General features: G+C 41.0%; 1 protein-coding gene across 4 annotated transcripts; it reads left to right on the top strand.

Moving 5' to 3' along the window:
- The first annotated feature begins 7423 nt into the window (after window positions 1–7423).
- Window positions 7424–14372, top strand: pygo2 (pygopus homolog 2 (Drosophila)). Of its 4 annotated transcripts, none has more exons than XM_017482359.3 (3): window positions 7424–7624; window positions 10313–10362; window positions 11436–14372. In XM_017482359.3, the coding sequence occupies exons 2-3, from the start codon at window positions 10321–10323 to the stop codon at window positions 13056–13058; spliced, it is 1665 nt and encodes a 554-aa protein (XP_017337848.1). In that variant the 5' UTR covers window positions 7424–7624; window positions 10313–10320; the 3' UTR covers window positions 13059–14372. The 4 variants fall into 4 exon arrangements, with proteins under 4 accessions (XP_017337848.1, XP_017337846.1, XP_017337841.1 ...); XM_017482357.3 differs by lacking the exon at window positions 7424–7624 and adding an exon at window positions 8702–8802; XM_017482352.2 differs by lacking the exon at window positions 7424–7624 and adding an exon at window positions 8706–9600.
- Window positions 14373–14628: the final 256 nt, after the last annotated feature.

The raw sequence follows: 14628 nt of genomic DNA, 5'->3' as shown, positions 1-14628 counted from the left end.
AGTAAACACCGTATGAGTTTGTACAAAGGGCACTGTCTAAATAAATAATTATCTATTGGGAAGTTAAAAGAGAAAGAGGAACCATAATGAAGAGGGAAAGAAGAAGTAGGATTGTGTGGTAGAGGATGATAATAAAGAATAAATTAATAGTAATGTAATTGTAAGTTCAAGCTCATTTACCATAAACAAGCTTCTAGAGGAATTACTATGCAGTTTAGACCACAAAGCGAGAAAGAGAAACTCAACAAAAACCCTAAAGGTTTAAAAATTAGAAAAAGTGAGGTATACGTATAGCAACAACTGTAGAAGACACTATAAGGTATTACAAATCTCATCCTAGAGTTCAGGCTAATTTTACAATACAGTTGCTTAACCTTTTGGGTCAGGTAGTTGGATTGATGTGACCTAAACTAGGGTGATACTGCGTAACTGGGTTTGGGATGTTGACCTGAAAGGGAACAGGCAGATAATATCAACTTTAATTTTTCTTTGGCAATTTTCATTGTGATTTTGTTTTACAGTGTTGTTGTTTTTGTTGTTGTTTTACAATTCTCACTTCCTGAACTACAAATGGTTAGTAGGTTTTATTCACAAGATCACTAATAATTCCTTTCTGGTTTCAAAATACATGGTGTGACAGAAATCTCCATTCATAGGGGAAATTAACACTTTTTTATCTAAATGTCTTTTTTTCCCCTAGACAGCCTTTAAGAATGCCTCTCACAAAAGAAGAACAAAATCATTCTCATGGCTGGATCTGGAAGCTGTCGCAAAGCTGCGATGGACTTTAACAGAAAACATGGTGAGCACATCACACACAACACTGCTGCCAAACTTATTAACGAATTCAAAAAGACTGGAAGTGTTGTGGAACAACCGAGAAGTGGACGTCCATGAACATACATTGACAAAGCTGCAACCGACGTGGTGCTGGCAAACATAGTGCCCTATGTATGGAGACTTTTGGGACAACATGTACTTCCATATATTTTTTGCACTTTTTTGTAATGAATGAATATGATGAATATGATGAATATGATGAAGACGGAATGATATACAGACCTTTAGATCATTTTCCTCACATGTGATACAGCTTATTCACTCACATGCAATAATCATTAGCCTACATCAGCAAAACCTTCCATTAAACGAAGAAACAGATGGAGGCCTTCTTAAATCTCACTGAGATGCAGCTCCAGCTCCTTTCATTCTGTTATGAAATACTGTCATGTAACTGTTTGTCTAAAAATAATTGCTTTTTCTATACTGATATTAAAATATTTCTTATTAGTTGTCAGATTTTAGCCCTGCTGGCAGCTGCTTACCTTCAAAACACATACTTCAGCTTGACAGGCTGTTTGTGTGGTAATTCTGTGTTCACAAGGGGCAGTACAAATTACAAAAAAAACCCTCATATTACGAGAATTTCTTATATACATAAAAAAAAAATCACAATATATATAAAAGATGGAGTTAACTATGGAGATACATTACATAACTAAATACATTTATATGTACACAGTCTATTGTTTTCTATTGGTAAAGTTTGTGTATGAAGCACAAATTAACAAGCAAGGTGTCTACAACTTGTGTCAATGAATAAAAATTATTCTACAGAGTCATGTTTCACTCATTTACTGTAGAGCCATTTCTAAACCTTTTTTGCATGTCTTATTTGACTAGGGTAATAATACGCAATACCCCCAGGATGCATGAACACTTCTCATAGACAAATAAAGCATTGCACATTCCATTTACACAAAAGCCTACGCTCATTCACATACCAGGTTATGACTTAAGTAGGAAATGTGTGAGATTTATATCTGGTTCTGAATATCTGGAGCCTCGAATGCATTTCACATACAGTGTGCTTTTGAGTTTCTGGGGTTGGTGTGCTGCAGTGTGATGTTACAGCCACGAGGTGGAACCTGAGATTTTGTGTCCGAATTGCTGTACATCAGTTTAGCTTCAGTTCCTAAAAACTGTAGAACTCCTTAAACATCCACACTGCAAAATCCACACTACACCAAGTATAAGCTTATTAAACATATTTATGGACATTTCTACTCATTTCAAGCTTTAAATTTTATTATAAATATTCTTACGATTTCTTTTGTTAGATATATTTGTTCATTTTAAAATAATAATAATAATAATAATAATAATAATAATAATAATAATAATAATAATAATAGTGCTCTCTTAGTCTTTATTCACTACACCCTGCTGAGTTCATGAAGGACTTCACAATTATGTGATACATGTTAGTAGGTACAATATGTGAAAACAAACAAACACACAAAAAACAGACCCTGCAGTTCCCTTCAGACTGGGACTAAGTACCACTAACATAACAGATGGCCGCAGTTGGTTAGCATTTTACTAACCAGCTACTTTGCATTGACAAAGATACAGCAACAGACCTCTCTCTCTCTCTCTCTCTACTCTGCTTTAGTGATACAATGCCATGTCTAGTAATAAAGCAGTGGAGCAGCCTTTTGTTTTTAATGCTTCAGAAATGTAAAACATACCACCTCTCATTATTTGTCAGGAATACTCTATTTCCAGTCAGGAATGCTATATTATTTGTTTTAAGAACAACTGAATATCATGTTTACACTTTAGTATTTAATAATACTGTTGCTGTTGTTTTGCAGCATAGAGGCAGTAGACAGATTAACACAGTCTATTAAATCAACTGCAATTTCAAAGACTCCTACCTTTATAGTAAGTTGATAGTAATTGGGGAGTCTGATGTTGACTTGCACTCTTGCACTGTTTTGTCAGAACATATTGAGAACAGTTGAAAATAGCACAGTGAGTATACATGTTCATGACTAATGTGAGTGTGTTTTAAATAATTTTAAAAATCATTTTTAATCTTTAAAACTGTTTGTAGACACTTTAAAGTCACTCACTAATCACAGAGTCGAAGGAGGTTTTTAAACTCAGACTTCAGCTTGGCTCAAAACCTTTAGCGTGGCCTTTAGTGTGAGATTACAGTGAATCATGTATAATGAACAAGCCAGAGGCGATGGTGGTGAGGAAAAACTCCCTGAGACGATATGAGGAAGAAACCATGAGAGGAACCAGACTCAGAAGGGAACCCATCCTCTTCTGGGTGTCAGCGGATAGTGTGATTATAAATAAATAAATCACTACATGGTCGCTAATACTACATGGTCAAAAGTGCAATTGTGTAACCAGGAAACTCATTACAGTTTTCACATGAAGTCTATTTTGTTGAACCTATCCACTGTTCACTGATGGAGACTTGAATGCAAAACTGTTGGTGGCAGTTGTAGTCCTAAAGCGTAAACTTAAACCTTTTTAGGCTTGTATAGTGAACTCCATAAAATTTGACATGCAAAACAGCTTTGCATTATTTGCATGAAGAGCTGCAAGCAGTGTGTATGAGGTTTGAGAAGTGCATGTTGTCTACAGCCTTCAGCTGTTCTGCAGAAATAAAGAATGTGAAGAAAACCTCAAATGATTACATTTTGAAGAAACAACTAACATTTTAAATGACTGCAGCTGGTAAACAGTTTGCTGCCACATTGCAATGGCATGGCACCAGTTTCAAACACAGATCCATCCAATAACATGTAGACACAGCTCTTTAAATATCTCAGGAAGAGTCTGCCAAAATAACTGCATGATTAAACGTAGCACAGGCTTTTTTTGACAGTAAATTAATATACAATTTACAGTGTATTCAGAAAGTATTTAGACCCTTTTACTTGTTGCACACTTTATTCTGTTGTGGGTTTGATTTTGAATGGATATAATTGCCATTTTACCCATTGATCTACACTTAATCACCCATAATGCTGAAGTAAAAACATGTTTTTAGAAATTTGATAAGTTTACTGTCAACACTCCCCCCTCCCATTTTCACTGTTCCTGTGTTGGCACCTTTTTTCTTTTTATTCCTATGTTGAGTCAGTTGTGGACAGATGAAGCCCCTCACCATTTGTGCATTCCTTTGTCTCCCCGGATACCATTGGCGTGCATTTACATACCTTCCTGATTAACATTTGCCCGTATTCCAATGACTTCATGAAAACCATATATGGAGTTGTTCCTGTCCTACATTGATATGCTTCCTGTTTCATGCAAATATGCCCTTCCACCTAGCTAATCAATAGTTAACCCATTGTCTCTGTTGTGTGCCAAGCATGATATATACTCTGCCTTTATTGGGATAAATGAGAGACCTTACCATTTGAACTTTGCGTGTCTGTGTGTTATTTGGCAAACTCTCCCAAGGCCTTTGTGTGGAAAGTGTGTAGTGGGGCGAGGCCGCTGTCTTTTTGTGTACTTTCCTTTTCTCTTTTCTTAAAAATCATAACCCGGAGATTCTCTATTCTCAAATCCTAACTGTTTTCTGGGGGCTTATCCCGGGATATAGATTCCCAAATCCTAACAAGAATAAACTAATAAAAAATCTAAAACCTAAATCTCTTATTAACAAAAGTGTTCATACTCTGTATCTGTTTGCTTTAATTGTCCTTGAAACATGTCTAGAACACAACTGGAGTCCACCTGCTGCAATTTGAACTGATATATGGGCTCATAATTTACACTGCATTGTCAGGACAAAAACCAAACCTTGAACTCCAAGGAATTGTCTATGTCAAGGCATAGATCAGGGCAAGGATATAAAACAGTTTCTAAGAGAAACAGAGCAAAAGGCATATGACAGCATAAAGGACTCTGCTAACATGTGGGAAATGATTCACTGGTCGGATGAGACAAAAATGTAACTCTTTGTGCAGAATGGTAATATGTTTGGCAAAATAAACAGGTACTGCACACCACCTGGCTAATGCCATCACTACACTGAAACATAGTGGTGACAGCATGATGCTATGTGGGTGATTCTCAGCAGCAGGGACAGGAAGACTGTAAACAATTGAGGGACAGATAAATGCAGACAAATATATATTCTTCCTCCTTCAAGAAAACCTCCTCCATAGTTACACAAACTTAGACTGGGGTGACAGTTTAAACTTTCAAACATGACAATGACCTTAAGGCTTTGGGGCAAGTCTTTGCCTGCCCTTGAGTGGCCCAGCCAAAGCCCAGACTTAACCACCACCAAACATCTGTGGAGGGACCAGAAGATGGTAATTCACAGATACTCACCATCCAATCTGACAGAGCTTGAGAGGATCTACCATTAAAAATTGTCGCCACCGGCTTTACCACCGTCGCCACCGGCTTGCTCATTAGATATAAATTCACAAACTTAAAATCTGTATCCTGTGTTTATATGTTTCTATAAAGCTGCTTTGAGACAATGTCCATTGTTAAAAGCCCTATACAAATTAAATTGAATTGAATTGAAAATGGGATACGCTTTTTCAATATTCAATTGTTTATTTTGCTGCTTTCAGTTATTTTGCAGATTACAGATCAGTCTAAACATGATCCAGATCCAAGACTCCAAGAAATCTAAGAAAAAATTCTTTAAACTATACCTTATTGTAGGGATATGTTGTGGAGACATATTGAGATATGTTGCCTCTTCCTCCCATGAAATTACGAGGGCTTTAACATACATCTTTAATAGATATGATATACGGTACAGTATATATTATATATAGCAAGAGCAACCTCTAGATCATCTGTCCTCATCCTACTTGACCTCTCTGTTGCTTTCGACACTGTGAACCATCAGATCCTCCTGTCAACTCTCTCCAGCCTGGGCATCACTGGAACGGTTCTGCGCTGGGTGGAATCCTATCTCTCTGACAGATCCTTCAAGGTATCATGGAGGGGAGGTATTTCTGAAACTCAGCAACTCACAACTGGCGCTCCACAGGGGTCAGTTCTGGGTCCACTACTCTTTGTATCTACACTATATCTCTAGGGCAGGTGATTGAGTCTCATGGCTTCTCATATCATTGCTATGCTGATGACACCCAGCTCTATTTGTACTTCCAGCCTGACGATCCATCCGTCTCTGCACGCATCTCTGCGTTTCTGAACTTCTCGTCATCCCATCCTGTCCCTCAATCAACCACAACCTCACTGTACAGCTCAGCTCAACCACACTCAAGCCAACCAGGATGGCCAGGAACCTTAGGGTGATTCTTGATGACAGCTTGACCTTTACAGACCACATCTCAACAACTGCACGGTCCTGTAGGTTCATCTTGTACAACATCAAGAAAATCAGAACCTACCTCACTGAACAGGCCACACATATACTAGTCCTGGCTCTTGTTATCTCAAAACTGAACTACTGCAACTCACTACTTTCGGGCCTCCCAGCCAGCTCCATCAATCCCCTTCAGATGATTCAGAATGCTGCAGCACGCCTCATCTTCTACCAGCCCAAGAGAATCCATGTCACACCCCTCTTCATCTCCCTCCACTGGCTTCCTGTAGCTGCCCGCATCAAATTCAAGGCCTTGATGCTCACCTACAAGACCTTGTCTGGAACAGCACCCTCCTACCTCAACTCTCTCCTGAAGGCTTACGCTCCCTCACGCAATCTGTGATCGATTAGCGACCGACGCTTAGTAGTTCCCACTCAGCGTGGCTCAAGGTCCCTTTCCAGAACCTTCATACTAATTGTTCCACAGTGGTGGAATGAACTTCCAACCTCAATCCAGACCACAGAATCTCTCACCATCTTCAAAAAACAGCTAAAGACCCACCTCTTCCATGAACACCTAACCAACTCATAAAATAAGTAAGTAAATAAATAAATAAATAAATAAATAAATAAATAAATAAATAAACTGCACTTACACCTCTACTCTGTGCACTTTGCTTCTTTTGGAACTAAATTAACGGATCTTGTATGGTAGCACTATTTGTATTGTTCTCTTCTTGATATATCACTTTGCTTGTATTTTTCTCATTTGTAAGTTGCTTTGGATAAAAGTATCTGCTAAATGAATAAATGTAAATGTAAATATTTAAAAATGACACTAATAATTTCTACTTTCAGAGTCATTTTCTATCACTGTTGAATGTTGGTTTACTAATTCTGATGGTATTCATGTGTCATTGCTGTTACACACTACTGCATCTATAGAATTCAGACTGTCTGTACTACTTCAGCATTTACACATGCTTTACTGATAAATTTGCACTGTGACTACATATTAATGCACATTTCTTGTGTGTTGTCCTGTTCTGCACTGTATCATTTTGTTTATTGTTGATGGTTGAACGGTAACCGAACTCAATTACCACGACTACTGTGTAGCAATAAAAGAATCTTGAAAAATAACTATTTTTTATGCTTTATATAGTATATGTACACTGTCTGGGCAAAAAAAGGTTGCTGTTTGGATTTAAATAAGCAAATACTTAAGAGCCTATGATTGGATCATTATTGCAGTAATTAATATGTTTCAGCTGGCAACAATTCTTTTAACTCTAACTGATGCAGTGAGTAGCTTCTCATTTCTTAAACATCCATGTCGGAAGACGTATCCTGTGGTTGTGGAAAATATGTTACTGTGTTTCAGAAGGGGCAAATTATTGGCCTGCATTAAGCAAAGAAAACAACTAAGGAGATTGCTGAAATCCCTGGAATTGGGTTAAGACCTGTCCAATGCATTACTATAACCTGGAAAGAAAGTGGTGAACTGTCAACTTTGAGGTAGGAATGTGGTCGGAAAAATCAATGTTCAAAATCTTCATTGATCGGAGACCATTTCACAGTAGTAAAATTCATGTCATGTTTAATAGTGAAAGTGAGAGCATTTCCACATAAACACTGTGAAGAGAACTTTGGGACTAAATAGCTGTGTGGCCACAAGAAAGCCACTGGTTAGTGGGGCTAATCGGAAAAAATAACTTACATTTTCTAGGGAGCATAATCACTGGACTGTGGATAAATAGAAAAAAGGTCATGTGAGTCCAGATTTACCCTATTCCAAAGTGATAGCTGCATCAGGCTTAGAAGGGAAGCACATGAATGTATAGTGCCTACTGTATAAGCCTCTGGAGGAAGTGTTAGGATCTGGGGTTAATTCAATTTGTCAGGTCTCAGCTCTGCAACATTATGCGGCAATAAAATGAAGTTAGCTGAGTACCTGAATGTACTGAATGACCAGGTTATCCAATCAATGGATTTTATTTTCTTCCCTGGCAGCACAGGCATATTCCAGGATGACAATGCCAAGATTCATCTGGCTCAAATTGTGAGAGTGTTTCAGGGAGCAAGAGGAATCATTTTCAATTATAAATTGGGTGTTTAAAAGGAGAGCACAATTTTTAAATTAGCTGGGCGTTATTTTAACTAGAGAACTTGGTGGCCTGGTCAGAGCGTCGCACATTTCTGATGGTAATTACTAGTACCTCCATAAAACGAAACTATTGACAGTATCACACAGTAGAAAAAGAAACGCACACATAACGCAACATGCATTAGTCGCGCGCGTACATTCACGCATACTGCCTGCGCGCGCGCGCCCTTCCACGTGAAACAAGAGTGCCTTGAGCCATGCTCCTTCATGGGTTGATCTCGACGAATCCACATTCTAAAATTGGTGGGGGTGCCTCATAAAGATTAAATCGCACGTTGAAGCAATTCCTTTAAACTTCATAATATACCTCTGGTGAAAATGGTTACATACGGTAAACTAATGTAATGTGGGATGCATATATATCTTACAGCGTTTTCTTCAATAAAGTATAATAACTAATATAACACAGTCACCCCTATATTTCCGTCATCCAGTGTAAGCGTCTCGCCCGGCTGTCCCTCTTTGTCCGGCAGTGACTGTAGGCCGTAATAGTCATGGCCAATTTCGCGTTTGAGGATAAATTTTAATTGTAAGTCTATTTGACATTGACTGTTTGCTTTATGAGGATTGGTAAATATGGAATAATGTAACTGTTTCGTTTGTTTGAACGCTTAGCGTGAGCCACATACAGCTTGCAGTCAAAGCCTGAGCTAGCTGGTTTACTAGCTATGCTAGCTACTCAGCTCTTAACAGCTAACGTAGCTAAGCTAGCTAGCAATCTGGCGAGCGCTTTCACAGAAACCGCCTCGAGTTAAACATGGAGTGGATGCGCGCGAGGTTTTATCTCGCGTGCGTGTAGCGTGCAGCTCGTTCGCGTCGCGTTGCGTTATGACCGGGACAAGGCTAATCGTCTTGTCGTATTTGTCTTCGCATTACTCTAGCGTTGTGTAGCGCTGTAGCTAACCGCTAGTCAGTTAGCAGCACATCTGTAAGTGATCACAGGAGGGAGGGGGACTCAAAGGCACATTCATTCAATAACATTACAAGCTTGTTGGTTCGGGTTTTTTTGTTTTTTTTTGTCTTTCTTCATGCTCAGAAAAAACATCTCAGTCGTCTTGAGGAGGGATTAGTGTTTTCCCTGCATAATAAAAGCCCAGATGAACCCAGAACCGCGACCTGCTCAGGATTCTGTGAGGGATTTTGCGATCTTAGCTGTCAGGTTGTAGTCCCACGCTGTCGGTACTTGGACCCGAGGACACGTTCGTCACTACTACTACTTTTTTTTTTATATATGAATGGTGACATGGCTGCGCGCCGCCAATCATTTTAATGGCTGCCGAATCGGGGAGACTGCAGGCGGGACAAGGTCAAGGGAAGCGAGGCAAAGGTAGGCAAACGGCCATCAGCGTATCTCTGTGTCCGAGCGGAGTCCACAACTCAAATCTGCCCTTTCCACCCTTGTCCCTGTGTGTACACTGGCCCTGTATTTTTCCCTCATGGGGTCTGTCTCTCTCTATGGTGAGCTGGTTGTATGTCAGCTTGTCTGTCCACTGGGCTCTACCTGCGTCCTGTGTCCACTCAAGTCTCACACGCTCTGTGCTCGACTCTCTTTCCTACTTGCCATCATCCTCAAGCCCTCTCTCACCCAGCTTAAATATTGGACATGAGCACTAAATGTGGTGCGGAACTCGGTTTGCATTTACTTTCTTGCACTATAAACGTTATCTACAAGACATGACGCGCAGTGATGCTTTAGTGTTTGTATTGGGTTTAGCAGAGTGGCAAGAGATGCATGTTATTACACCTGGATCCAGGCTGGAGCAGATATGCATACAGCATGGAGTAAAGGATATGACATTATTTGTTTACTGGAATGTACAAAGTTAATGCACACAGCTGCATTAAGCTCACAGGTCCATATATACTGATGGGTACAAAACCTACTTTTTCAACAATAAAACATTAAAGAATCCTCCACTAACTGTTTTTTTTTTTTTTTTGTCTTGTTCTTTTCTTTTCCTCTCTCTCTCTCTCTCTCTCTCTCTCTCTCTCTCTCTCTCTCTCTCTCTGTCTGTCTCTCCTTGTTTGCTTGTGTTTAGGTTCCCAGATGAAAAGTCCAGAGAAAAAGAAGAGGAAGTCTAGCACTCAGGTGAAATAAGTGCCTAGAACTTTCATTTTGGTGATGTAAAGGGAGAGATGGGCTGCGTCCAAAATGGCGTACTAGCCTACTACATAGTAGGTGACAAACAGTACGTGAGAGGAGTAGTATGTCTGAAATACCCGGTTGGCGTACTGCTTCCGGCAAGATTTTGCAGTGTGCAACCGATGGACACTATGCGAGTCAAAAATCCCACGATGCAACGGGACTGGTGAGGACGAGCTCATAAGGGAAAAAAAAATGTTGAAGAGTGCGTCAGCTCCTTTTTAAGTATTAAACCTTGGTTAAACAGGACTTGTTTAACAATGCCTGAATAAATTGTTAACTTGTTGAAGGTTTAAACAAGAAAATAGGTGTCACAGCATTTCAATGCTTCTTTGTGATCTCCCATCATTCCATAGCCGGCCAAGCTAACAGCAACGAATTTATCTCAGCCTGTTAACACTGCCCACATTACATTACTAATTCAGTTAACTTTCCTGATGCGCATTTTGCCGTTAGAGCGGTTGCTTTAATCTGGTCGTCACTTTAAGATTTTTTTGTTTATGATAACATCGAAGGTCACTTGGTGGACGTAGTATATCTGGGATTGTACACGCACACATAGTGATTAGTACGTACTGTTTCAACGGCCGTGCAGTAGGTACTGCATCGAATGGAGTATGTACTGTCACAGTAGGTGATTTCGGACGCAGCCATGGAAATATTTTGAGCAGTTTGCACAGCTCCAGGGTCTCCAGTTTAAACCTGAGCTCAGGTTTCTGTCTGTGGAGTCTTGCATGTTCTTCCTCCTACCTCCAAAATACAAACATGTATGCAGATTGACTACTCTAAATCGCACCCCAGTTTTTGTGTATTGTGTGTGTGGTGCTCACATCAAGTGTGAAGATGAATGAATGGTTCCACATAGATTCAGTGCATTAGTTTTTCATAATTTGTTTTATTATTTATTGCTACATGGTAATTGTAATCATTGTTTTAATGCATCTAATGATATTTTCAAATTGACATTTAAAGTCACAGATTCATGGCCATTCAGTCTCATCTTTTTCTCTTGTGCACAGGGGGCAAGTTTCTCCCACCTCTCTGAGTTTGCGCCTCCCCCAACCCCTATGGTAGACCATCTTGTGGCCTCAAACCCATTTGACGATGACTTTGGTCCACCATCACGTCCTGCTGGAACCGGGGTCCCGGGAAGCGCACCTTTTCTGCCAAGCCCAGGGGCTGGTGGGGGAGGTGGAGGCTATGGAGGACCAGGTAGAATGGGAGGGGGCATGACCTACATGGGTGGCCCTGGAGGACCAGGTGGTGGACAGCCTGGACGAAGACCCCCTTTCGGACCTCCGCCACCCAACACAGGACCACATCACCCAATTGGATTTGGAGGAATGCCTGGATTTGGAGGTGGAGGAGGAGGAGGAGGAGGTGGTGGTGGTGGAGGTGGATTTCCTCCAGGGGGTCCATCACAATTTAACATGCCACCTAATTTCAGCCCTCCTATGCACCCAGGGCAAGGTTTTAACCCTATACTGTCACCTAGTGGAATGGGTGGTGGTCCTGGAGGTGGTGGGCCTCCTCACCCCCGCTTTGGGATGCAGCAGCCTCAGCATGGACAGGGTGGTCATCCTTTCAACAGTCCTCCAATGCCTGGGGGTCCTCGTGGTCCTCCCCATGGCCCAATGAATCCAATGGGTGGCATGCCAACTGGAATGAATATGATGGGTGGTATGGGGGGTGGAATGGGTGGAGGTAATATGGTAGGTGGCCACACAGGGTTGCCCCCCCAGGGACCTTTTCCTCCCGCGCAAGATGGCCCCTATCCTGGGCCGGGCACTCCTGGTAGTGAAGAAGGCAAAAACTTTGTTGGTGGACCAGGTGGTGGTCCACCAGGTCCACCTCAACAGCCGCCGAACCTCAACCCATCTGGAACTCCATCCAACAATGCCACTCCAGGTCCATCCCCTGCTTCTGGACCCCCACAGCCTGGAGGAGGGTTTCCTGGGCACCCCGATGTTCAGCAATCAACACCCAACACACCTGGGCAACCTTCATCAGCACCTCCTCCACCCAACCCTAATTCCTCCCCTACCGGTCCACTAAACGGTCCACAACCTCAACAAGTTCCACCAAATCAGCACACTCCAGTTAACTCTGCAAGTGGCCCTGCTCCCAACACTCCATCCAATCAGCAGCAGCCAACGCCACCCAACTCCAACCCAGGCTCTGCCGCTTACAATCAACAGAACAGTGCTCCTGGTGGTGGACCTATGGCAAACCAGCCACCCAATACTAATCAAAACAACCTAAACAACACTGGTGGTAGTAACCCCAACCCTCCATCTAACTCAGCCTCCACACCTAATACACAGTCTCCACTTCCCACTGGCCAAGCTCCACCTTCGGTTGGTCCAGGTTCTGGACCGCCGAAGCTAGGAAGTGGCATGGTGTTCCATTGTGGCTTCTGCTTGTTAGAGGTACATGATGACCAGGAGGCCATTCTGTGTGAGGCATCATGTCAACGCTGGTTCCACAGAGACTGCACAGGCCTAACTGAGCCTGCGTATGGCCTGTTGACCAGAGAGAGTGCTGCAGTATGGGCTTGTGATTTCTGCCTCAAGACCAAGGAGATTCAGGCAGTATATGTACGCCAGAGCCTGGGACAGCTGGTGGCTGCCAATGAAGGCTAAGCAACCAGGACTGGGAGAGAGGAAAGAAATAATAAAGGAAACGTAAATAACATGGAACTGATCGTTTTATGCCTTTCAGTCAACAACACAGAGGCAGGTCGAGCTAAGAAAAGTGGACAGAGTAGGAAATGTAGGGAAACCAATGGATGGGGCACGAATGGAAAATGTGGACTCTGTACTTCCTGTGTTGAGTGCTCTTGCAAACCACACAAGCACTTTTAGGACTTACATTTCTTGATGATTGGAGAAAGATTGAGCATGGTTTTTCAAGAACACAACAACCTGTAATGAATCTGCCATTTCATATTACCGGTACGATTTGGATTTAAGGAAAATAAAATTTGTTATTGCTTAAATTCTGTTACTGCTTAAACACATGGTTATAAAAGTACAGAAGATTTTTCTAACATTGTCATATTTAAAAAGTCATTAACTAATATCCAGTATAGTTTCCAGTCAGAGTAAACTTTCCCTCCAAAAGCAGCTTGTCTACCAGAAGCACTGACAACAACTCACTACCTCACAGATTTTACAGTTGTACACATGCTTTGGCACAGATCGACTGCTATCTAAATCTAGAGTGAGGTCTCCCTGCACCCCCTCCTCTAGTCCATGGTTTCCATTTCAGTGTATCCAAAGGAAACGAGTACCTTCCTTCACCTTTGAGAGAAATGGTGTATACACATGTATATAATGAATATTAGTCACACTTTTTCAGTTCCTTTTGGGAAGAGTTGTCCTGTAAACAGAAAGATCCCAGACATTTTTTGTCTTAAGACAAGTTTTTGTCTTAATATACTTTCATTCACCACGTTTATTTAAAACTGAACACTGAGCAGTCAGTGTGGATGGTCGGATACATAGGGAGTAGTGCTACATAACCATATCAGATGTGTATAGTCTTTGGATTGCATGTGAACCAAATGCAGTAATTTGTCTGCTGTTTGTAATGTATTGTTTCTTTTTAGGCCTCAGTGAGGGGTGTGAAGTAGACCAAATAACAGAATGAAATCAAATATCAGCTCATGTTTCTGTTGCTGATAAAGATGATATTTTCTTTCTGTCCAGGTTGCCTTTTTCTTAGCAATTATCTTTTTTTTTGTTTTTTGTTTTTTGTTTTTTTTTTTTGTACTGATGTCTAGTGTGCTTACTCTAGTGCCCTCTGTTGTCCAGGATTGTGCAGTAATGTTTGAGGTGGGCAGAAGTAAGGGCATGTTGTGAAAGAAGTAAAGGAAAATGTATTTGTATTTTTACTTGCCAGTTTTTGTAGACTATTGTTGCATTAAATTTGGGTGTGACTACCCAGTAAACCAAGTCATGAAGTTAATGTAATATTCTTCTTTGTTTTTGATTGTATGGCTCATGATTAATTTCCACTGCCTCAGCACTCCATTCTACTCTCCTTCCAAATAACAACACTGTCTTTTCTCATGCTGTCTGCCACAGTGTGTAAGTAATACTACAGGTTATTTTCTTATTGAATTTTGGGATTTCAGAAATATCCTAAATTTTGCAACTAAGTAATTCTATGATCGTATGGTATGTCTTGTTTGGAAACTTTGCCACATCC

Source organism: Ictalurus punctatus, chromosome 12, assembly GCF_001660625.3.
Source record: "Ictalurus punctatus breed USDA103 chromosome 12, Coco_2.0, whole genome shotgun sequence".
Classification (NCBI taxonomy): domain Eukaryota; kingdom Metazoa; phylum Chordata; class Actinopteri; order Siluriformes; family Ictaluridae; genus Ictalurus; species Ictalurus punctatus.
This window is presented reverse-complemented; position numbering and strand designations above follow the sequence as displayed.